Source organism: Micropterus salmoides, unplaced genomic scaffold (assembly GCF_014851395.1).
Source record: "Micropterus salmoides isolate LMB-PRFRI ecotype aquatic unplaced genomic scaffold, ASM1485139v1 Ms_hic_scaffold_5, whole genome shotgun sequence".
NCBI classification, from domain to species: Eukaryota; Metazoa; Chordata; class Actinopteri; order Centrarchiformes; family Centrarchidae; genus Micropterus; species Micropterus salmoides.
Window position 1 is genome coordinate 19,319,078 of NW_024044237.1, and position 25,558 is coordinate 19,344,635.

Sequence of the window (25,558 nt, forward strand, 5' to 3'; positions counted from 1 at the left end):
CTTTGCCAGAATCTTCCATATCCACTTGGCACTCAGCGGGTTCACCCACAAACTAACCGTGTACTTTCGCTCTTCTTCTCTTCCCTCCCTCTCTCCTTTTCCATTGTCCAACTGGGCATTCCTTCTACCGAAGCTGTGGCTCTTCTTCCTTTAATAAATCCTCTGATTCAGAGTTTTCTCTCAGTAAATCCATGTGTTTGCTTCTCACAGAGGAGAAGTCTAATGTTCCAGGTCCAAGAACCACTATAGTAAATGTTATTTATAAATCTCATTTTAATCTCATGTATATCTGGTTATGTATTACGTTTTCAAATATTTGCATTCCAGGTAAGGGTCTTTTGCAAAATTGCACATTTATCAAAAAGGCCATAAGGTTTTTGAGAGCTTTCTACAAATGCATAAAAAACAATTAGGATCTGTTTCGTCCTCGCTTTCCTCCACAGCACCTTAACTCCTAAGGAAAAGGAAACATTTTAGACATCATAAGTCTTTCCTCATGATTATTGTTGTTACTATCAACACTATATATATTTATTATGTATTAAATACTGATGTGATACAGTGAATAAAGGTGCTACCTGATGTTAGTCCACGGTCACTTGCATTAAGGCCAAAGAATAAATGCTAAAGAGAAAAACAAAAAGAGGAACAAAAACTAAAGGAACACAAGGGGTTTAATCAACAGGTGAAAAGAGAGAGAGAAGAAAAAGTGTCAAGAAGTTATTAAATTAACACGCAGCATCAGTACAGTAGATGTAAACTCCTTCATGTTTTCTTGTGCTAATCTTTGCCTAGTCAAGTTACAGTTCACACTTCCTCTACCAGCCTTCTTAGAAAGAATCTTGAAGAAATTTGTATATATACCTTTTCCTCTATTTCCTTTATTTGTCTCTTTTGCAAGTCAATCCTGTCCTCCAGCTCTCTAATTCTCTGCAAGGCAAAGACAGACATGGTTAGCTGGTCAAAATATGTTAAAATATAAAAATTAAGACCAGATACAACCATCCACACTTGCACAATAAGAAACAGTTGTTAACACCATGATTCATCCATTCATGTATATACTCCATATACTCTGCCCCTTCCCATCATGCCCTCTGTCTCCATGGTAGCTCTGTTGGGTAAGAATGAGCTGCCATGGCAACTGAAGAGCAGATTTAACAACGAACTGTGGAAGTGACTCCATTTTTTGAGACTTTAAACCGGACCAACTTATTCACTGACTGTGGAATGACACATTAGTCTTCTTGTCTGCAAAGAAAAATAGTTTTCTGACTGCAGTACCTTTACGTGTATTCAGGGTTAAAAAAGGAGGATACAAATCCATTGTCAAATATACTTGGAGTATTTCTAAAGGACCAAACACAGCTTAAGCATTTTGAGCCAGCCAGGAGGAAAAGTGTGTAAAATAAAGCCCAACCGAAGAAACAATTTTACTAGACTATTGATTGACAAGAGATGCAGAATCTGATGACCGATACAATGGACAACATATAACAGATATATAGTTTGTGGCCTTTAATACTTTACATTTTCAGGGCTTGATTTCTACCAGTAGTTTCATTAAATACATATAATTAGTTAGTATATTTCATGAGTAGTTGATTTAAATGTGTTTTAAGTGTTAGAGGTTAGAGATAAATTACAATACAACTGATTCAAATGAAGTTGAAGGTGCTGTGGTTGTTGATGTACTCAATGAATAACGGATACTGTACAAGTCATGGGTATAAAACTACTGTGAGCACTGCGGAGTGGAGGGATACTGAAGGAGTGGGGTTGTGGTTCACAATGATAGACACACACTCACACACACATCTACAAAGTCCTTCTGTCTCATCTTTTCGCTCCTACTAATGCACTTACAGGCAGAGGTACAGGTTGCACACACAGGGATACTGCATCTTTTTCAAAGCACCAGAGGTCTGGTGGTGCCAGACGTTTCAGACAGGGACCAAGGGTCAGATTGAGGGAGGGCAGGACTCACTTAGTAGCCTAACTCAATTTTGGTTTAAGCCTTACCTGCTGAGCCTGCTGTAGGAGCTCCATGCGCTCCTGTAAGATTTGACTGTCAAACTGCCGGCTCTGCCGGAGAATCTGACGCCGCAGCTTGTCCACAGCTAGCCTCAGCTCCTCCCTCTGCCTGTCTGTCAGCGACTCAGCCACCGCCTGGCATGCCGGCTGCTCCTGCTGCAGAGCGCTATACAGCGTGGCCTCCAGCTCCTCGATCCTCTGCACAGCCAGCCACATACATACACATACAGGTACACACACACACAGACGTGGTTGTGCACATGCGCATGCAAAAACACACACAAACACACACAAGCACACACGGGGGCATGCACACAAACACACGCACACACACACACACACACACACACACACACCACTGTGACCATGGCAGATATGGGGAACACTGTTCCATTTTACATTGAGGCTGATTTAGGCTTGACCCTCACATGGTAACTTCAATCTACTAACAACACAAACCATGTTTCATTCTCAATCACCTACTCGTGACTTCTAAAGTTGCCTGACTGTTTCATCAAAGCTACCATGTGAAAAACAAAGCTTCATCAACACAATGTAAAATGGGACCATAAACACAAACCAACACCAAAACTGACCAAATAAAATGGTTAGAATTATACGGAGAGTGACGTAAGTGTTAACTTCTGTTTTCTGGGTACTGCCTATTCAAGTCACTGGGAGAGGAGAATATTTTAAGATCATTCATGCTAAATATTAAAATCTTATTGAACCCACTCTGTGTACAATTTATCTTTAACTTCACTGGTTGTCCACTTAAACTAACTAACACAGGATATTAAAAAGGCATCTTATTTTCTACTATTTAAGAGAGAATAAATCAGTGATTGGCCTTCTCAGAAGATAAAACAGCATTAGGCCAATAAACAACAAGCGAACTACCAATTCAGTGGCTTAGATTGTTCACAGAATTTAGACTTCAGTGGTAAAAGATGCAGTATCCCAACAATGTGACAGATTTTACCTTCATGGAGGATGTTGCATTCATGATGTTTAATGGTGTTCCAAATGTTTATGTGTCATGCTGGAATGACAATGTTGTACCCCTGTGCGTTCCTGAATAACTTTATTATGAACCATTACGCCTTGTACTCAACCTTGGCAATCGCTATAATTGATTAATATAAATTAGTGCATTTTGTCAACGTGAGAGGTTTTATAGCTATTGTATAAAAAGGGACAGTTCATACTGCTCCAGGCTCCGTACCATGTAGGCCTGGTCCAAGGCCTGCTTCCTGTAGTCTAGCTCTTCCTCAAGGAATCCCTTCTGCTTACTGAACAGCTCCTGCAACAAAATGTGATAATATACAATACAGGATTATTGTATTACATTGCAGTATCACAACTACAGTACAGTAAATACAGCAGAAAAAACAAGCAGATAAAAAGCTTCTTTTGTGTATATAACAGTGAAAAGTCAAGTATATTTGTATCTGATACCACTTGGATTTTCAAAACATTTGAACATTGTGTACTTTAATGATATATTGATTTTTTTACCTTGTCATTCTCCAGATCGATCATCTTCTGTGTGAGGGCAACCTCTGTGCTATCTATCTGCTTCAACCACTGTACAGGGGGGATTGTGGTGAAAGAGGAAAGGCGAGGGATTAATGCACTCTCAGAAGCTAAAATAACTGTATTATTTTCACCAATATTTAACTTAACAAAAGCAACATGAATGTAGTGGCTGTGTTGGAAATTAACTAAGTGTTATGGCAATGTGTCCACTATGTGTCAGTAAAAACACGTCTCAGTCACCTTTTCACACAGTGAGATCACCGTCCCTGCCTGAATCACCGCTACCTGCTCCTCATTTCTGAGATTCTACAGAAATTATAACAGAGTTACCACAAAGTATAACAATTCCTGAGATTTAAAAAAGATGCCTGATCTTATTTTAATCCAACTATGCATCTAAACTCACCCCATTATCCCCCAGGATATCCAGTTTCTTCATCAGCTCAGGAATGATTACATCCTGCACAGAGGTCACAAACACACGTCGTATTGACTTCATGTAGTCTTAAAAGGAAAACAGCCAGGGTTAGTGTAAGTGTGCCATCACCTTGACTCCCTCCTGGTGGCAGTAGATCTGCAGGGCACTGTTGCTGTTCTCAGGGAAAGCAGACATGTGGAGATTGAGGGCAGGAGATCTGCGCTCTCTTTCCTAGAGAAGGTATACACCATATTAATACTCATATACACCCACCTAAAAACATCATGGCATCATCCAAACTAACATTTCACAGCCCTACAGTAATGTAATAGTTCATCATAACATTGGTGGGGGTGGACTGTGAGACACAGAATGTAAATGAGCATGCAAAGGGAGTGAATGAGGGATTTACTTACATGATACTGAAAACATTGGTCAAGATCTGCCAAAATGAGTGAGGCGGACACCCACAGATTTAAATGGGAAACCAAACCAAGAGGATGTTTGAAAACACATGCTAAAACTCAAACAGATACTACATTCATACACAACTGCAATATAAATGGATACAATATCAACTGATGTGAGTGAGGGGTTATTTAATTAATATTCCAAATGTTGTGCCTTTAAACCTCTAGATCACTAACTAAACGTCTTTTGGTACATCTATATTTCTAACTAATATTTAATAGAAAATACTTAGCATATAAACAATACATTTCCCCAAATTACACAACAATGCTAATCTTTTTTTAATTATCCACATACCTAAGCTTTTATCTTATGAAAAATGCAAATAAAACGTAGGACATGCATGCAAAAATGAGAGACAAAATGAACAGATGATGGGATTGAATGGTTAATTTAAATACATTTTTATTCAATGTAAAATTATATTCATCTTAACACAACATTCTGTCATTTAAAAAAAACATTCCAGTTCAGAGGAGGGGGTATGCACACAGCTGCCATGCAAAATACGGATGCATACAGAGGAGAACTCAAGTGTGTGTAAGTGAACAGTATGTATGTCTGTCTGGGGAATCACTGTATGTAGGTCTTGTGTCTTGAACTGAGATTGTTGTTGTCGCCTCCTGGTGACAGTTTGACGTTGGTACAGTCTCTTACTTCCAGTTCCAGCACCCGGAATTCCAACAGCTCATTCTGATCCCGAGCGTCCTGAACCTCAGCCTGCAGCCGCGACTCAGCCTGCTGCAACGCACTCATCTACACACACACACGTGCGCACACACACACACACACACACACACACAAACACACAAGCACATCTTTGTTATGCAAATTCAATGGTTTGGCATGTTGCATTATGAATAATGAATGTCCTGTAGTTAGTTATCTGTAAAACATTATCATAAGATTATCCCAAATTATTATTTATATATTACTATATACAATTTTATATTATTGTTTCTGCTTGCAAGCCTTGTATCACAGAGGTTAAAAGGCACGGCAGTTTGGCTGAGTTTTGAACCTTTGGTATCAGAAGTGCAGTAACTTTTCACGAAAAGCTGGCAGTGAATGCTTGCTCCAATTCATATTCCTTTTTACTTTTTTTGATCACTATGCTCTAAAGATATGGAACAAACTTCTAGAAGAAAAAAAAAACTTCCCCGACTTTGACCACTTTTAAATCACCTAAGCACTTACATCTTTCTGTTTCTGTTTTGATCTTTTCCATTTCTACAAACATACCATTCGATGTTTTATAACATTTTAATTTGTATTTCTATATTTTCAATTTATCTTTTTAATGTTAAGTCTATGTAAAGCGCTTTGAATTACCTTTGTGTATGAAATGTGTTCTATAAATGCCTTGATCAGACAGCTTGTGATTTGAATTTTACTAGTTTTAGACTGTATTTTATTTAGGCAAATTTCTTGACTGCTTGTGCTGAGAAGTTTTTGCTTGTTTTGTTAAATAAAAAATAGATTTTGAAGCAAATGTTCATACTCCTCAAAGTTGGGGAGTGAAAAATTATTGTTTGGTATAGGTACAATGAATATACATTATAATATCATATGAGCAATAGCAGTGAAAAATCTAAAAACAAGCTCTCGTCTACAAAGTTAACCCTAACCCTTTTGACACAGTATCTAAATTGACTATAAAGTGATTAAAGACTTATAGAGCACTGAGCAGCGAGTATAAGGTAATGCAATGTACCTTCTCATGAAGTTCCTGGTTGGTCCTGAGCAAGTACTGCTTCTCCTCCACCCACTTTGAATCCTGCCATAACAACCAAACACAACATCAGCACGAAATGACACTGGCAGGAGCAGGAAAGGAAGGTAAGGATCCCAGATGACAGGGTGTAATGAACAAAGCTGTCAGTAACACAATCAGCCAAATCAAATCCATTTACTAAATTTCCAAATGATAGATGTAGCATAGACACAAACAGACAGGAACAGAGTGGCAGTGGCACAAGTTTATTGATCCAGAGAAATAAAGACCGCTCGCGAGATAACATGCGGAGCTGCATTCACAGTCAACAAGAGCTTACAGTAACAGTAGGAACAGAAGGCAATGTGAGCTGAAAAACTGTTGAGCAGCAACTCAAAATAACAGAGCTGGATCAAGCAACAGTGGAACAGGCAATATGCAGTGACAAAGGAAAAACTTCACAACAAATGAAGAAACTAAGTGATGATGATATGAATTTGCCGTAATAACTTTGTGTTCCTTCTCGTGATATTCAGAAGAGGTAATAATTTACATACTCGATGTAAGAATTACTTTGAATCTACTTAGTTTTGAGAAAATAGCCAAGGCGATTCTTCTACACATGCATAGGTTTGGCTTAGTTCTTAGACCGAAATGTTTTATGATGACTTTTGACTGTTGTATAAACAATGTAAACTGCGTATTGTCATATTCAGAAAAGTTGAGACATTGCTGGATCAAGATCTTGTATATCAATGTACTTATAGCGGACAGGAATCAAAGTGGTGTAAGCCTCCTCTCTAGGCTCAGCAGCACTGAAAGGCCCACTAAGAAACAGAACCGGCAGCAGGAAGGACAAAGGGTGAGGCAGAGCATGCAGGCACAGAGCTGTGACATCACACATGCAGGAAGGACATCACAGGATTCTGCGGAAGACCTGGTAGGCATTGCGCCAGCCCAGGAGCAGAGCGGCCAGACAGACATGCAGGAGAGCCAGTGAGAGCAGGACCCATGAGCTCCTGTCACCATCCCTCCTCTTTGTTACCTGCCCCCTCTCCGACAGGGCCTTCTCCAGGTCGACGATCTTGGCCTGGCAGCTGCTGAGCTCCGCATGCAGCTGCTCACGTGTCTGTGGGAGAGAAGAATAATTTAGGATGGTATTACTGCAAATCATAAATTACAATCACTTACTGGATTAAGAAGTTACAGTATATTCATATGTCTTATGTTATGTACAAACCCTGGCTTCCCTCTCAGCATCCAGAGAGCCCCCCGTCTGCTCTTGGAGAAGAGCGTAGGCACGCTGGAGAGCCTGGTACTCTCTGGTCAACTGACGGAAACGAAGCTCTGACTCTTCACGGGAAACGCTCTTTATTTAAGAAAAGTAGAAATTAAACATATTAAAAGATATATTAAAGAGGGACAGGGTCAAATGCACACACACACACACACACCCTTTTCCTTAACTGATTTGTAAGCTTGTCTCTGATTCTGTAAATTATTTTTGAGGGTGTGTCTTCTGTCCTGTCAGTTATCTCAATATTTCTGCGGCACATCTTTCAGCTGCTAGAACTACAGAATATAGTTAAAATAATTTCTTCCAACGAATTTCTTCCAATGTAAATTAAAGCTGGGGTCGGTAGAAACTAGCAGGCGACAGCTAGATTAGAAAAATCCCATCCTCTCCTGTCTCCCGTCTCTCCAAAGCCACTCCCTCGAGACACGTTCATGCACAATGAGTGCACAGTCACTCACTAGACAGGCCGGCTTTACAGTCCTGCGACAGCCATTGATACCGGATTTGTTTTCATTTTTTCCCCAGCACATTTGATTTATTGACTGCTATTGGGATGTAAAAAGAAAGAACAACAAATATAACAAAAAATGCTTTTCAAATACATTACCTACCCTAGCTTTATGGATTTATTTACCTCTTCCAAATCCTCCTCTGGAGTTGCAGGCGTGCGGTCAGTGAGGTCAGTGTTAAAGGAGGTCAGAGAGGACGTCTCAGAGTCTATCGATTCTTCATCAAATCCAAAATATGTCTCCACAACATGCCTCTGCAGAGAGGAAGAGAGGAGAAAAGAGGAATATGCACACTGTTAAAGAGAACCCAAAACTTAACAAACATGTAGTTGTTCAAAACTATAGAAAGCCAACAAATCAAACACTGATCCGGATTATATCACATTGGATTTCAGATTAAAGAACTTAAATTCTATAAGATTCTAAATTCACCAACATTTTGTCTAAAACTTACTACAGTACTAAAACCAGGTACTGTCATTCTGTTGTTTCTCTCAGGTAAAGTAAATCAGATCATATCACATCAAGTCTCTGCTTGTTGGTTTACTTCTCCCACAGCGTCCTTACCATCATGTTTATAAGTCATCTCCTGGCAACCAGAGAAGTAGAGGCAGACTAGGGTACAGAGGCAAATGAAGGCAGAGAAGTAGAGAATAAGGAGGATATACTCTGTCATGTTGCTGCTAGAATAAAAACACCAACACTAAACTATAACTAATTATACTGGTTGATCTATATAGAGCTCTGCGGAGTCTCAGTATCGTCCAAGGAGCACAACTGCCTTCCGCTGCACGCCCACACAAAAAATGAAAAGCAGACAAAAAAGCTTCTGGTTACTGTCTCCGGGCACATGTATTCAGCTTCCTTTTTAAATTCCCAGAAAAAGAGAGATAAATTTCCAGGTGCAAGTCCAAGAGCCAAAGCCACTGTGCCCAAACCTGTATACACCTCGCCAAGGTGACAAACTGGTTCCAGCAGGAGAGGTGTGAGAAAATATGTGGCATGCATCTACACACTCCTCCTCCTAGCAACATCACAGACTCTAAATGTCCCCTCATGTATTAGCCCCAACATGCACGCACACACACACAAACACACACACACACACACACAATTATTTTTTTTCTACTACAGTCGACTCACCCAATTAGATAGCAACCCCCCTTTTCGCCCTTTATTCACACACAAGGGAGCACAGAAACAAACTGCTGCACAAAAATTAAGCTTGCACTTTTTGCGATAAATCTATGCACGGTCATGCAATATCACTAAATACACAAAATAAAATAAAACAACAGAAAAAAATTTATAATTTTCCATTAGCTGTAGGAATAGTTCATGCAGGAGTTGCATGTGTGCTCAACGTGATGCTCCCAGCTGTGAGGGATACTGTCTATTATTGTCTCATGAGCCCAATTACACACAAACACACACAGAGACAGACAAACACACACACAATTCAAAACAGTACTTAAGGATCAGCCTTACTGGGATACTGGATTGTTTTTACACCATCTCATGGATGCATGAACACTTACTGTGCGCATTTTGAGAGGTTTCCTCCGGTTCTTTTTGTTCATCACCAGCCGGTCACGTTCCTAAAGACAAACAGACAGCAGATCAACATCTCGCACAGGACCAGCCTCACATCTGAGATCTAGACATGACTCAATAGGAATAAAGCATAAGGGTTGAAGCTGTATCTAATGAAGGAATTAGCAGTTTGTGATGGGTAGGTAAAGAAGGTGTTTGGGAAGGGAAAGACTAGTGAAGATGAATAAATGAGACATATAGATGTAGAAATGTTCTTAAACCACTAACACATTCCACCATGTACAATCACAGCCCCTTCTGAAAATATTATTCCACTAATCCAAAGGGATCCAAAAGGCAGAGAGGAGCAGGAATTAATGTCTAGTGATTTCACAATGTGGTGCTTGATATGGATGAAATCCTATAATCACAGTATATGTCATTTTATATCACAATAGTGAAACTGATATACATATCTGAAAATTCAACTTAGAAATTTTTAATAGATAAAATAATAATAATAATAATAATAATAATAATAATAATAATCATAATCAGACAGGAATATATGCATATCCAGTGAGGTAATGAAAATATCATATTGAAACAAAATCATGTCAAATAATCATGATCATTTATTAACAGCATTGCTAACAATGGCCTATACACCAAGAGCTGTTAAAGGGAGAGCTACCACAGTACAAATAAACAGTATAATAAAATATAACAGGTTATTTGACCCTGGTGGTTTGAGCAAAATCCTGACCTGCGTGAGCTCGTCAATGATGCCACGTTGCTCAGAAACCTGCATCCTGAGGAACTCCACTTCCTGTTCCTCATGAGCGTGGCTCAGGTCTGTCAGGGAACTTGGCCTCCTTAACGGGGGCTGAATGGATTGTTGCTGTGGGGGTGGACGAGAGGTGGAGGCTTTTTCCTTCTGAGGGACAGAGACAGAGAGAGAATTATTTCATGCTTCTCCTCAAATAGAGGGCCTGATTCCTTTTTGATGAAATCCTCAGCTACAGTAACACAATCCCTCTTCCTCTACACATTAAAAACTAAAGTATCTGTTATTTTCTACCACTATCTGAACTTTTTCATTTTCAACGCTGGGTGCATCTCACCATCTCAGCGTTCTCGCGGCTCAGGCTCTTCAGTTTCTCCTCCATGCGTTGTAGCGTTTGCAAGAGGTCGTCATTCTTCTTGGACAGCCGCTTGTTCTTCTCAAACACGGGTTTCATTTGGCTCTCTGCCTCTCGCACCCGCTTCAACTGGACAGAGGAAGGAAACAGGGAGGGGAAATCTTAAGTAATCCTAAGTCTTGCCTTCTAGTGACACATATGTTTCAGTAAGCTGTAAGGCTTAGAAAATCAAATGTTTTAAGACACGTTTTCATTGGCATGTATGTTTTTTAATTCATTTTCATGTGTGTATTTCTGTACTCGTGTAAGTGTAACAATGTGTGTGCGTGTGTGTGTGTGTGTATGTATGTATTTGCATGCATATAATCAACGTATGTATGTACTTCTGCATGTGTGTTCCTCACTAGTTCATTCCTCTCGTCGGCCAGCAGTGCATTTCTGTCCTCCAGCTTTCTGATGACCGAGTGAAGCTCCGCGATCTTCAGCTGGAACCTCCTCATGTCACGCTCCTCCACCTCCTGTGCAGTAAGGGGAAGAGGAGAGGGGGAGGAAGACAACATCTAAAAAAGGGCGTACATGCAGGCAGGCAGGCAGGCAGGGAGGTAATGGAGGTGGATGGGAAAGAGGAGGTGCCATTTCACAGTAAAAAGGATGAGATGCCATTTCACAGTACAACTGTGACCTGTATGTGCAACACACACAGTATATCCAGATGATTCTCATGAATGTATGAGCTGAATGTGCAGCCATATCTCCGATATGACTGATGCTTTTCATTGTTACTAGGAAAAAATTAATTATGCACTCAAAGTATAAAGGTTTCTTAAGATTAAAATGGTGGGTGGGTCGGCCTGCTAAAAAAATAAAAACAAATACAACATTGAGCCTATAGGGAGATTTCAATGTTTCAAACTTTTAAAAGGCCTATAAAAGTTTCAATCAGGGGATTCGATGATTACACTTTTTCTCTATGATACCTAAAGCCAGGGTACTGGCAGCTAACGCCAAGAACCAATCCAAAGCCAGTGTGCTTTATTTCTATTTAATGCTATTTTAATTGTATATTAGATTCTTTGTCACAAAAATCATACAAAAAGAATGTTTAGCACGCTTTGGATGAAAATGATCACATTTAAAGATGCAGAAAACTCATGTTTCTCCTGTTACATAACTTTAATGTCTATATTTTGGTCTTATGCACATAGAGCATTTCAGCATATCAGAGTGCCTCTGATATTACAAGTTTATTAATGCATTAATGCACATGTACAGATGGATGTGTACACATTTGCTTTTATGTCTGTGGATACCTGGTTGTTGAGAAGGTCCGAGTTGTCCCCCAGCCCAGGCACCACCTCTCTCTTGGGGCTGCCGTGGTTGTATCTCTCAGCCTCTCGTACCTGGCCCAGCTGCTCATCCAGGGCGTCTTTCTGAAGCTGAAGCTTCTGGGCGTAGCCGGCCTGCAGACCCAGCTCCCTCTCCAGGGCACACACCACCCGGTCCTTCGCCTTCAACTCATCCATCTATAAGAGGGATGGATAGGAACGTGGTGGTAGGTGGTAGAAAGAGTGAGTCAGACAGACAGTTACAGCCCACATAAATATTACTAAAAATGCTTTCAATGAATGATGGAGATATTTCTGAGTGCAAGTTGCAAAAATTCATTCATTCATTTTCCGTATGTTCCACTCGTTTTACCACCAATGCATGAGGATCTAGTATGTTGTCCCACACCTTCAGTCTTACTAGCTGCATGCTCTGATAAGGGAGTGATAATGTTTTAAATATTGTTTCTCAGCTGTGATGAATATAAAAAGCTTTGTTCTTGCTCTGCGTTCATGTAACTTCTTCCGACAAATGTTCCCACTTCTACTTCCTTCGTATTTTGTTCTTTAACATTGGTATTTCCTGCACTGACTGCTCTCTATCAATCAGCCATGCTTTACTCTTTTACAACTCTAATTCCAGAGCAAGTCTGCTTGCTTAAACATTCCTTTACTGACAACAATGCATGTTATTGTAGGCCTACTGTACGTAATGGGATTAATGAGTAACTGCGGCAGGTATACAAACTTTTATTTTTGCAGATAAGCAGCACATCGTGAGATAGGCAAAGACAGCAATTAGTCTCTAACCTTCATACCACGTCAGTAAGATAAACCCTGAGCTGGAACTGAACTTTAGACACAGGAAAACCGATGTCGGTGTGTGAGCTGGTAATATTCAAATGTGGTTGGGACAGACAAGGACTATAAAAAGAACAGCTGCTGAGTTTGTCAAGCTAACCTAACACAGGAAAAGTAATATATGGTTTATAGGGCAGTGTAAGGTCTTTTCATTGCACATATTACAGCTCCATATTTTGTAATTTGATTAGGGTGAGCTCATTGTGATGGACATAACAGGTCAGATTTTACTTTTCAGCGTAGGCCCACAGGGGAAGTGGTCGTACATGGTTTTGGAAATAAAAGGCCCTGAAAACCTACTCTATATTATAACAGACAGCCTGGACAAGTTGATACTGTAAATACAAATGTGTTAACTGACGTAACAAAGGTAAATAAAGGTTAAATAGATTATAATATTTCCTGGATGTTACACAACAGATAATTGAAATTTCTTTAATAATTTAGAGACACAAGCAAGTATATAGTCAACAGAGTCTTTAGGGAACATTTAAATTTATTAGTTTTTATCCATAGGCTTAGCTAGTGGTCATGTCACTTCAAGATAAGACACATGTAGTGATGTAGTGTCTTTCTTCTCAGCAGCATGTGGTCTTACCACTCTGCGGATGTCTCTCTCACAGTCCCGTTTGATGCGGTGCACCTCATCCTGGTGCTGTTGGTAGGCTGTGCGGAGATCTGCTGCTTTGGCTTTATCAGCCTGCAGAGCATTTCCAAGTGCCTCCTCAGCCTGCTTCCTGGCCGTTTTCTGCTCCTGGATCTACAAGATCCCACACGCACAGTAATATTAATACACACTGAACCAAAAAACAAACAAAGAGAGTGATGCACAGGCATTTAGCAACCTAAGACCTACCCCATTAAACAGCTGTAATGATAGATGCCCTGTTTGTCTAGGAAGGCTACAATAGAACAATAGCTTGGCAACAGGCTTTTCCACCCTGCTTCCTGTTTTTCAGCAGCAAAATTACAAAAGGTTTACACACATCAACAGTCGACACGCACACTGACATGATGGTTTCAAAATGCCAACTTTCCACAAAAAACTTTAAGAACATACATTGCCCTCAGGAAATTTCCTATCTCAGGTCACAGCCTAAATACAACAGAAACACCAACACAGCCATCGCAATTGATAGCTGAATGTGCAAGTCCTTTGGTGAAGTGCTTTTGCTGCATCGACAAAAAGCAGTATTTTGAGGCTGTGCTCTGCTTTGTGTGAAGCAGAGGATACCAGGTGTGGTGTGAAAGCAGCGTTAGGATTAATACTTGTGTGCATTTCATGTAACAATTACAGTGTCCATATCTTTCTACAATCTAATAATTATAAATAATAACTTAATTAATATTACTACATACTGCATTGCTATCACCTGTTTTCATGCTGCAACCTACCTCTTGCTGTAGCTTTAGCCTCTCCCCATCAAAAGCTCTCCTGGCCTCCTCCCGAGCCTCTCCGAGAAGAGCATTTTTGAGCTTGTCAGCAGCTCCATCTCTCAGTGCGTTTACAAGCCCCTGGAGCCTCTGCACCTCAGTATCCCGGATCTTGATGGCCCGGGCCAGCTCGACTTCATGTTGCCGCGCCAGCCCCTCACGGACGGCCGCTATGTCACGTAGCTTTTCTTCGTGGAATTTGGCACGCAGGTCAGTGAGCGCTACAGCGTGTTTGTGCTGCTCAAGCTCTCGAGCCTGCCGCTGCTCCTGGAGCCGCTCACGGAGCTTACATACCTGGGAGAGCGACACCTTTTGCCATTAGCGTTGCATAAGAATCCAACCAGTCACCATCATACATTTCACAAGCCACCAGTATGTTCATACATTTTGCCCCAGACTGCATGCAAGCTATCGAGTTGTGATTTATTCCCCAACAGGGAGCAGTAAACAAATGGAGAACAGATGGTTTCAGTGCTGGCTTAAACAAAATGTTAAATTTCTTTTGCATGTACCTCCCTATATCTTTGTCTGCGCAGATTAATTGTATCATGATACTTCAGTTTTGATGTATCTATATACCTGTCCCACTTTAACTGTCAATATTATGCTTCATACACTGCTGTTGACGTTCTTACACCCAGGTGCCATCTTGCGGATGCTTTTTATACAAATTGTATACATTTATTAACATGGCTGGCCCCAGTAAGAACTGAATCCTGGCACTGTAACTGTCATTCTCCAAGTACAACCAAGGATGCAGAGAAGGACAAGGGGAGCACAGGGAGGTAGTTTTTTGTGTCAGTCAGAACGTACAAGAAGAGGCAAACCACCCTGACAGCTTTTCCAAGACTATGTACAGTGTTTGCAGGCCTGACAGCCACTGAATAAATATAATGCGGATTGGAAATGTGGTGTACACCGATAAAAAGCTTGTGGAACTGCCATATCATACTATTAGCAGATGTATAAGCTCATAAGGAGAGTAATCACCATTATTACAGCTCCTCATATAAGTGTTACTTACGTGTGCTTGTATTGAATATTAGCTGCAGCAACAAAACATTTTCAACTTTGTGACGGTAAATAATTTATAAATAATTACTTACTTTATAAACCTTTACTTCCTCTGCCTTTATTGTGATGATATAAAGGGGACTACCTTCCTACTGTTGTGATGCTACACACTTTGCCGCCAATTATTCCTCTTCTTCTTCCTCCCCCTCACCTTGCCCCGCTCCTGCTGCATCTCCATCTGGATGTCCATGAGCTTGCTCCGCAGCTCCTCGTTGGTGGCCTGCACCGCGTCAGCCATCAACTCAGCTTTCTCCGGCTTCCTTCCCTTCTTAAAGGGTGGGGCCGCAGGCGGTGTGGTTGATGACATAGCACTCCCGCCGCCCAATAGCGACGGACATAGAGAGCCAGGTGTGGCAAAAAGGAGGAGAGAGTCAGTTGCTTCTCCTCCTCCCTGTGAGCATCATCATCGTGGTGTTGTCAAGTCTACATCATTGCTGGAGGTTGCTGAGAGTTTCTATTTGAGAAAGACCGACAAAAGATGGAAAAAATGGTGAGTCAGTCTTAAAAACTGGGTTACAGATGAAAACTACTCTGCACAACACTCTGGGCCCAAGTCACATGACGCACCACAGCCTGGGGACAACAGAGTATTTTTGGGACTAACGTTTACACTCTCCTCTGGCACCCTCTTTTCTCCAACACATACAGGTGGGCCATTTATCATCATCTTATTCCAGTCCCTGGGCTGAACTTAGAAGCTCCATAGTGCATGAAAATGTGTGTGACCACCACAGTTTTGGTCCCTGGCCTCTCACATCTCCTTCAACACTTCACTTCACTGTACTACATCACTGTAGTCCACTTAATCAACTGCAGAATAAACTAATCATCACATACTTTATCACTTTGCTGCAAATTTACTGAACACTGACAGCCTGCACTAATCGAGTTCATGAGAAGTCTCCTCTAAAGTTATGATGCAGATCTCTTTGCTTCATTAAATTTTTTCTTAGTTTTTTCTATTGCCTTCTTTTTGTCTTCACACCTTTTCGTCATGAAATAAATTACTGTTTCGAATAGACATCTAATTGATTTTGTCTCGACTCCTCGGACGAGGTGAATGTATAAAGTAGCTAGGGCTGGGCGATATGGACCAAAAATCATATCCCTTTATTTTCATGCTGAATTCCGATATACAATATATATTATTATTTTCTACGAAGTGGGCTGGAAGCCAAATTTGAGATGTAGGACACATCTGATCTTTTAAATCCAAAATAATATGTCCAAATAACTGAACAATTGTCTTACTTTTTAAAAAACAAGTCTTCAGCAGTGTCGCTGGTATTGTTTCTCCCTCCATGTTGCTAGAGAATTTGTGAGGGAGAGAGAGGAGCAAACGCCAGCAGGACGTGGAACTTTGGAAAAATGTATTACTTAATGCAACATCAAACTCTATCGGTATAAATGGTATTGTCTAATGTCATATCTCTTTTGAATATATATCGTATACCTTATAATAGCAATATACCGCCGAACCCTAAAGGTAGCTGCCTTGATTACTGCCATTCAGTCCATCCACTTTATCCATCAGTGTGATACAATTGCAAGATCTGTCGCCACTTCTCTATCTCTAAACATACTCAACATACTGAAACAATGGCCACTGGCATTACTAAGAGACGAGCCAAAATGAGAAAATGTTTGATATCTTTGCTTGTAAAATGCTTCTAATGATTATTAGATTATCAAAATATATAGTGATAAATTTTCTGATGATCGACTAATAGTTTCAGCTTTAATCACATACAGCTTTATTGCCAAGTAGCTTTTACACATACAAGGAATCTGAATTAACAATTTGAAATAAAAAATTACAATACAAGGAAAATACAAAATGATTTAACATAATGACTAGTTTACCCTCCACTCTCATCCTTTTTCCTTCTTAAGGCAGATGACAGTTGTGTGGGCAGGTGTATTTTGAGCATATATTGTTGTACATGTGTTACTACAATGACACACTTTCACTGAGCTGAAAGTGGATTCCTACCCTGAAATGAATTGTAACCCAGTAACCTTCCAGTTATTCTGCTAACTGTTAAATAAATAATGCAGCGAGGAGGCAGCTGAAGCATTAAGTCCGCAGGCGGCGCCATCTTTTTCTACACGCAAATTAACAAACATTCATACAACATACACAGATGGCAGCAATGGCTACCAAGGCAACCGTTGCTCTCAAAAACTCTATTCCTCTCATAGCAAAGGATGATGGGGAGGAGCAGTCTCACGGGGGATTTGAAACATCCACAACACACACAGCGAGAGACATGGTACGCACACAAAAAACACACCAGCGCGTACAGGCTGCACATTTGAAAAACACACGTACATGCACACATGACTTCCTTATCGGGTCCAATCTCCGAGCTGGGGTTGACTGAGAGACACAAATGAATTGATGCTGGAGGGCAAGGAAGCTTTCTTCCACATGGATTTCTACAGCATGGGAGAGAACAAGAATGAAAGAAAGGATGGAGGAGGGCTACGCCTATAAGAGAGGCGAAGAATTGGAAAGAGCATGCAGACCTCTACCCCCACTTGCTGGCATGGTGATGTTACCGAGCCAAGGCAATCACAGTGATCTCACCCTCATTCACAGAGGCAGAAAAAGACAGTGACGGGAGAGAGAGAGAGAGAGAGAGAGAGAGAGAGAGAGAGAGAGAGAGAGAGAGAGAGAGAGAGAGAGAGAGAGAGAGAGAGAGAGAGAGAGAGAGAGAGAGAGATCATTCATACACAGAAAGCCCTGACACAAGCACACATTCTTAAACAGAACAACTAGGGACAGATACAGCTGACATCTATTCACACAGGCACCAAAAGCTCTCTACACGTATTCACATTAGCATGTATTTATTTACAGCAGGTTAATAGACTTGACTCACAACCATGTGCACTGGAATTTGCACACATAATTTACAAGAACAAGAGGATCACTTTCCACCATGCCACTGTTTTAAGCATGTTTATGCATGTCTGTGCCATTATCAGAGAACAGCTGAAATGGCTGAGAGGCATGATGGATGTTTGTACTGTTTTTTCTTCATAGGGGACACAGGTGTGGAACATCTGGATGAAACGCTCTTCCTCAGAGGAAATAGAGAGTGACATGGTCTGATGCATATCAATAATTTAAATATTTATTTGTCTTTACATATTTGGGGTCAGTGCTAGCTTACTGATAATCTTAGCTTGCATCACAACACAGCTCTTGGTTAAAAATGTACATTACATTTTTCACTTCACACACAGATTTTCCCATGTGCACAGGCACAAACATTTATGCCGTCAACCACACACAGTTCCCACTAAACCTCCTAGAGCAACATGTTCCCAAGCTGGCAGCCAGAACCTAGCTTATATGGGAAACTGGAACATTTTATAGGGGCACCAAGAAGCTAACAAGCACCTTTAATGTTCTCAGAAGCAAACAAAAGCCAGCACAGGCCTTAAATTACCTCATCCATTCCCAGTATAAACAGTTACCCGGCTTATACTGCACTAGAAAGCCGAAATGTTTAAAGAAAACCCTTCAACAGACAAAATTGAGGCCAAGATCAAAAAGTATTTATCTACCCTGCTATACTCCTCAACAATGTTGGAGCTAAACAATCACTATGACTCATCAAATCAATCAAATAATAGTTTACATAGAGTTGCATAAATTGAATAATGCAGCAACAGAAAATGCACCTTCAATGCTTATTTATAATGAAGTGAATGTAGCACTGAGACAATCAGCTTAAACAAACAATGGAGCTAAATTACTTCGTGGTGACAGCGAGAAAGAAGCAATGAAGAAATCCTGCAGCTGCAGAGGAGTTTCATAATTAAGCTAATTGCTGCTTGAGAAAACAACTCTGACTTTGGGCCACCCTGCATCAGCACCAATACAGCATAAGAATATTAGCTGAAGCATAGCATACTCAGGGCTTTAAGCTGGTGCCTGGCTACCACTGGCTGGTGTTGAAACCTTGATCCTTTCTTAACAGGTTGAACAAAGTGTGACAAACATATAGGTAGTTTCATAATCGACCCCTGGAAATCCCCTTCCTTTCTGTTAAATGGTGTATAGGGTTACAGCAGTACACTGTTTGGTGTGTGTTAGTGCGCTTTGCCTTATACTTGAAATACTTAAATGTGGCACTAGATGTTTGTTTGTTTTTTTTCTTTGTAGTACCACTTTTTGTAATAAATGTTAGTAGTGAACTGTACAGTATAGTGAACAGTGGTAAGGAGGCACTTTCTTAAATCAGGTGCCTAAAGTAGCCTACTTCACCAGCTGGAGAGCTCTGCAAAATAAACCGTCTGGCTATCAAATGGCATTAAAACCATTAGGTTTTATACTGTAAATAAAGAACTAAAGATGGAGAAAAGCATCAAATCCTCACAAGGAGAAACTCCAAACATAAATGCTTTGACATCGCTGCTTGAAAATGAACTTACATTATTAATTTATAATCAAAATAGTTGCATATTAAATTTTGTCATAATTTTTTAATTATCGCCTAATTGATTAATCGACTGATCGTTTCAGTTCTAGTTACTTCTTCTAATGAAAAGCCAAGTTGCTCTCGACTCACCCCTTGTTGTGATATATTATGAAGTCATCTATTCGCAACAAGTCAAGTGTGGTGGAATAAGCATTGGCATTAGTGCAACAAGCTTGTCACTGGAGGACATTTGAAAAATAAAGCCTGCAGATGAGATTTGCAATCGTATTAAATGACAGGGATGTAACCATCATGATTAATATACACATGGTGATTTAGACTTCACAAAAAGTCATGATGTATGATACAATTGTCCCTAACTGGCTACAAAAATAATAAAAACCAGAAATGTTTGATAAAAACTTGATATTTAATAATATATATTATAATAATGCACTTGAAAGGCTGGCCTTGTCCTTTAGCAGAGGAACTATTATTGGTTGTTGGGTAGACAGATGTCTTTGCAATGGGCACAAGATTATTACACATGTACAGAGGAGTGAGACATGCAGGCCCAATAAATACATAAAAATGGGAGCTCAGGTTACAAATCAACAGTGAGGGTGTGGACAGACTGAGACACGTCCTGTTTGTAATACACATTTGTTAAAGAGCCTCATAGGCCTATATATGAACACAACACGCATACATCTCCTTGTAGTTACATCAGCATCAGCACAGCGCAGACTGTCAGAACAGGTCTGGCCGCAATCCAGACATCTCTCCACAGTCAACACACTCTCAGCAGCCCAGTGATACTCCAAAGACACTGTAAAGATCCCATTGAGAGGCTGAGTAACCCAGCCAAGTGCAACACTAGTGAAGCATATGACCTAAAAGCTACTTTGCCAACAGAATGACTACTAGTTACTGACCCCAATGACTAGTCAACCCAAACAGTCTCCCTCTCGCCCTGTGTCTGTCTCACATACACACACACAAACTCGGTTATGCTATATCTACTTTTATTGCTCAGGGTTTAGATCTATAGGACCCAGAAATGTGTCAATTTGGTCATTCATTGCTGGAGGCATTGTGTGTTTGGTATGTGTGCATCTATGTGTATGTTAGCAGTGACAGCCTCTCCCCTCTCAGAAAGACATGATATTGCAGTCAGTAATGTGTTTAATCTCTCCTCTCTCCTCTGACTACACAGCACTTTCGTCAGTAGTAGTTGGTTACTTTTTTGCTCCCCAAGTTTACATATAAACATCAATACACAGCACAGACATTTACTCATCCGTCTCGCTCTTTACAGGATGAATTGCCCGTGTATGTCTTCATGAAAGGGTTATAATGAAGGGAGTGAAGCAGTGAGAGAGGCATGCAGATGTTGGTATAGTCCACAAGGATCTTCCTAGTAGCAGTCGATTACTCAGAGTCATGCTGAGGAAGGCAGGGGTATGAAGGGAGAGATAGGATTATGATTGAAGAATAAAGGGAATGAATTAAGTTATGGAAAGGAAAGTGGATATAGGCAGGGTGTGAGGGAATTAAAAAAGAGGGGGGGGCACTATGACGTAAACAGAAGTCCCGGTGAATGTCAGCATTCATTGATGTTACACCCAACATAAAAATAGAGTAGAATGGCAGATTGAGGTCAGGATGAAAGAATAACATTAAATAACAGTGACCCTATCTTCTTGTCACAACAAGAATAATGTTTTTCTTCCAATACCTGCATGAGAGCTATCCTTACCTTAGAATCAGTTAATACAACACATACAATGAGCACAGCATGCATCCTAGTTTTTACAGCATGCTGTGAACAGGCTGATCAAACAGAAGTGAGTGTGCAACACATGTTGACCGTCCACTGGGGCAGATTTAAGAGCCTCTGGGGCCCGCCTGCAACAGCAGCAGAGCTGTTATGACAGACAGAGAACCCGCACGGTAGAGGACCTGTTTGGTAAAGGGACATGGGGATGTTGGGATGGCTTAATCCGATGTGGCCAGCTCTTTAATGAGCTGTCAAATGGGAGATCATGGCTGGAGGCGGGAGCGCTTTTACACTGCTGACAGCCTCTCTGTCCGGCTTGCCAACCACACCCCACGGCGACATGCAAGGAGCTGCTGCAGCATCATCCAGCCAAAGAGGTCGGATGTCCTTGCACTCAGGCTGCACAGTCTAATGTGTTGTTTCTGTGTAAACTACTGCCATGTAGCATTGCCACCGTGACCACAGACTAATACGATCCATACTCCCACCACCCCCTTTACTCCGGGTAGGACGAGGATATAAACATCGGTAATGTAACGGCTAAGAAAGGACAGTGAAAGCAGTTGAGTATTAATCACGGGTAATGCTATGTTGTAATGTAGGGTAGCGTTATCATCACGCTTCACACTTCCTCTTTGGCTAGCTGAAACTAGATAGGATATGCCACACGGGTTCACGATGCAGCCAAAACCCACATCCCTGTGTGGTTCGACACGAGGCTTGGCAGTTAGGATAGCTTACTAACTGTTAGCCCAAACTCACATCGAAAGCCAGATATGATGAAGCCTGGTCTCTGTCCGTTACTGAACCGTTAGCACATTAAACACGGATGTCGGATATATAACGTTATCGCAGCGGCTAACCTGCCTGTCAAGAGCCTGCAAATTATTGGGCAGAAGTTTACCTGACTTACCTGAAATGGAGGTCCTGTGATGGTGAACTGTCGCTGCTTGATTTTGCTTCACATCCAGGAAGGGAGGCTGTGTTTCTGTCTGTCAGAGCTGTGTTAACTCACCTCCAGCACTTCAAAGATGTCAGCTAAACTGCAAACAGCGCCGGTTTACAACTTGAGTCCTCGGACACACATGTTCCAGCAGTTAACACAGCGGCTCAAGTTGTGTTTCCGCCGCTGATATTATCTTCTGACTACAGACTGGACCCAGCGCAGGGATTGTCCTCCTCTCGCGCCGCACGCTGACACTTTGCTCCACGCACACACTTGGGTGCACGCGCGACGTCACCCGTCCCCATACATTTCTTCCACATGGGTGGGAAGGGAAAAAAATAGATAAATAAATAAAACTGTCTCGACGGCAGCGTTGGTGGGGGGTGGGGGGTAGCCGTGCGGGCGTCGCCGGTAGCGTGATAGAAGCGCGACACCTGACTGCGTGTTCAAGAATGACACCGCGCGCAGTGAATGCGTGAACACGCTGCCGGTGCGGGAGAAACGTACAGTACGTCGTCAGAGCGTACGGTGGCACAAGCAGAAAGCAGAGACTATATAAAAAGGCAGAAAGCCAACAGACACAAAGAGAGGAAGACTCATGTGCTCCCAGGTGTTGCTTCAAAATTTTAAAGGCAGTGTTTTTATTGTCTGTAAGAGCAAGATAATCTGTCATCAAAAGAGGGAAAGAAGATTGGGAACCAAACCATTTCTGTCTATGAAAAAAGAAAAAGAAACGTATAGCCAACAGTGTATTCTAGAGATTGGTTACTGATATAAATTAATATGCTTTATCTTATCTTTAAAAGGATAAAGTTGTGATCATTTTACTCTATGGCTTTCCTTTTTATTTGTTTGTATTTATGTAACGTTATTTATTTTTAAAACACACATAAATCTTTCATTTAATTGTTCTTGCATTGATTTACCTTGTTCTTTATATTTTATTTTATAAATACCTTTATACTAGGCTATATGTCATTGAATATGTCACTAGCACTCCTGTATCTTGTGTACCACTGTCCCTCTTACCAAGCATCATTGTAAATATGTTTTAGAAAGGTTAACATCATCATTATCACAAAAAACTTAAAAGCATCCCTACAGATATTCCACTGTATGTATTGTCTTCTTTAACAGTGATGCATAGTAACTGAAAAGATTCTATTACAGGTACTGCGGGGCTTCACTAGCTATATTTATCTAGGACAATATGACTCGTCAAATCTTAAAACTAGGTGAAATAATCTGACAATATGAAAGTGGTGTGAGTGTGACCCAGATTCTGGAGGATGCATTACTTACGCACAGCTGCCCCTCTCTGCCTCTCCACACTGCGCCTGCCTGTCTGCCATTCACAAACAGCACCACACTCATCATCACAGCTTTCTGTGGCTGCAGCATATGCAGCCTATTGCTGCAGGGCAACATAGGCCAGAAGTGGGAGAAAGAAGAGCATACAGTCAGGGATGAGTTTCAATTGTCTACATCATGTCCTCTCCTGCAGTTGTCACACTCATCCAGTGATTAGTGGAGTCCCAGTTGGCATTTTCCCCAGGTTGCTTGTGTTGTATGCAACATTTTTTGTGAGGTAAAGCATACAAGCAAAGGGGGTTGAGTTTGGAGTATTGAGCTGCACTGCATTCAGGTTCCTGCTGAGGCCAGCAAACAGACACCCAGATGGAGTGATAAAGTGAAAAAACATTGTGGTTGCAGACAGAGAGAGATGGGGTGAAGTGGGGGGGGGGGGTTGTCCTGTTTAGTTTTGATGAGGGATTGACTCAGCGAGTGAATGTGTGTCAGAGATCGGTAATTAGTGTTTCTGTTAATTATTTTGCCTGAGATATTTGTACTGTTTTCCGCAAAATGATACGTTGTGAGTCTGTTTTTGTACCAAGCTCTCTCTGAACAGGATAGTTCCCAGAAAGAGTATAAAGGAAACCTTTTTGTATTTGACGTCACAATAACCGTGTGATTAGGCCTTGTGATGTCTCATCCCCAGATAAAAGAACAACCCAAGATAGATTCAGGTGATAATACTGGTGATAATTAAAGTGTAAAAGTGAAAATCATCCTGAGCCTGTGTTATGCTTCTAAGAGAAGGTGTACGGACTAGGCTGAATGGTTGAGTTATAAAAGCATCTAAAGCACAGAGTCCTACATGGGAAAAAGGAAACAATCCCACTCATCAGCAGTATTATAAGTAGATCTAGTCAGTCAGCCTATTTCCATTTCTTCTGCCAAGTTATGTTTAAGGAGTCACTGTTTTTATTAACTTAACATAATCATCTTAGGTTTTCAGCATATCCATGAGAGCTGTCCATAATAAGCTTAACATATTCATGACTGCTTGCAGATTTAATTTATAGCTTTTAGAGATGGTCTTTGGTATTCAGAGGGGACCGGAGAAGAATGAGGAATATGTCTAGCCAACCTTTTGTCTACACAGCATTTGGTTTAAGCACATAGATAGAAAACACACATTTCTGAAACCAGCCACCAAACAGAACAATTTTCCATAATGTAACCCCAAGTCAAGCTCAGTGTGGAGTGACTGTGGTGACGTAACACATTCATATGAAGGTAATTAGGCTTCCCGGGCATGACTCACCACCAAAATTCTGAGTCTTCTGTTCCATGGTCCATCCCCAAAAAATCTTAATTCACAACATTAACATAACATGATGTCAAGCTTGTGTGTAACAGCTGAAAATGATATTTGAAGCTTCTTTGATTTGTTAAAGGTTTTCAAACATACTATCAAAGATTTTCCTCTGTTTCTGACGTTCTGTGTAAGCTATGAGGTGTTTAGAGGAAGTGCTGGTGTTAAATGTTCCCTTAGACTGTCCAATACTTTGCTCTACAAATACACTATTACTGCCCACGCCCATAATCATAGTACAAGTTATTTAATGTAGCCACAGAACAAGTAGTATGACTCAACAAGGGGATTTATATAGACTTTTATTAATATTTCAGTGCAGGTCCAGTGGCTATAAATTTAAATAAACAATGTATTGTATAGCCTAATTGTCTCCATGATAACATTGC

General features: G+C 40.8%; 1 protein-coding gene across 1 annotated transcript; it reads right to left on the bottom strand.

Moving 5' to 3' along the window:
- Positions 1–589: 589 nt before the first annotated feature.
- On the bottom strand, positions 590–22,935 carry jakmip1 (janus kinase and microtubule interacting protein 1). The gene is made up of 22 exons (XM_038699538.1): positions 22,478–22,935; positions 15,503–15,805; positions 14,239–14,571; positions 13,442–13,603; positions 11,968–12,180; positions 11,062–11,175; positions 10,640–10,786; positions 10,282–10,452; positions 9,521–9,580; positions 8,108–8,236; positions 7,417–7,545; positions 7,222–7,305; positions 6,177–6,239; positions 5,120–5,218; positions 4,121–4,222; positions 3,980–4,033; positions 3,814–3,879; positions 3,553–3,621; positions 3,260–3,337; positions 2,023–2,232; positions 865–930; positions 590–655 (listed from the first exon to the last, which is right to left on the bottom strand). Exons 2-22 carry the CDS (start codon positions 15,656–15,658, stop codon positions 605–607), a joined length of 2,556 nt encoding a protein of 851 aa, XP_038555466.1. The 5' UTR covers positions 15,659–15,805; positions 22,478–22,935; the 3' UTR covers positions 590–604.
- Between the last annotated feature and the right edge of the window lie 2,623 nt (positions 22,936–25,558).

Excerpts from the sequence above, each read along its gene's own strand:
- jakmip1 (XM_038699538.1), bottom strand. The coding sequence starts at position 15,658 with ATGTCATCAACCACACCGCCTGCGGCCCCACCCTTTAAGAAGGGAAGG. Across the intron at positions 10,453-10,639 it reads GCCGCGAGAACGCTGAGATG|AAGGAAAAAGCCTCCACCTC; the intron begins GTGAGATGCACC and ends TCTGTCCCTCAG. Across the intron at positions 6,240-7,221 it reads CCCTGTCGGAGAGGGGGCAG|GATTCAAAGTGGGTGGAGGA; the intron begins GTAACAAAGAGG and ends TTGTTATGGCAG.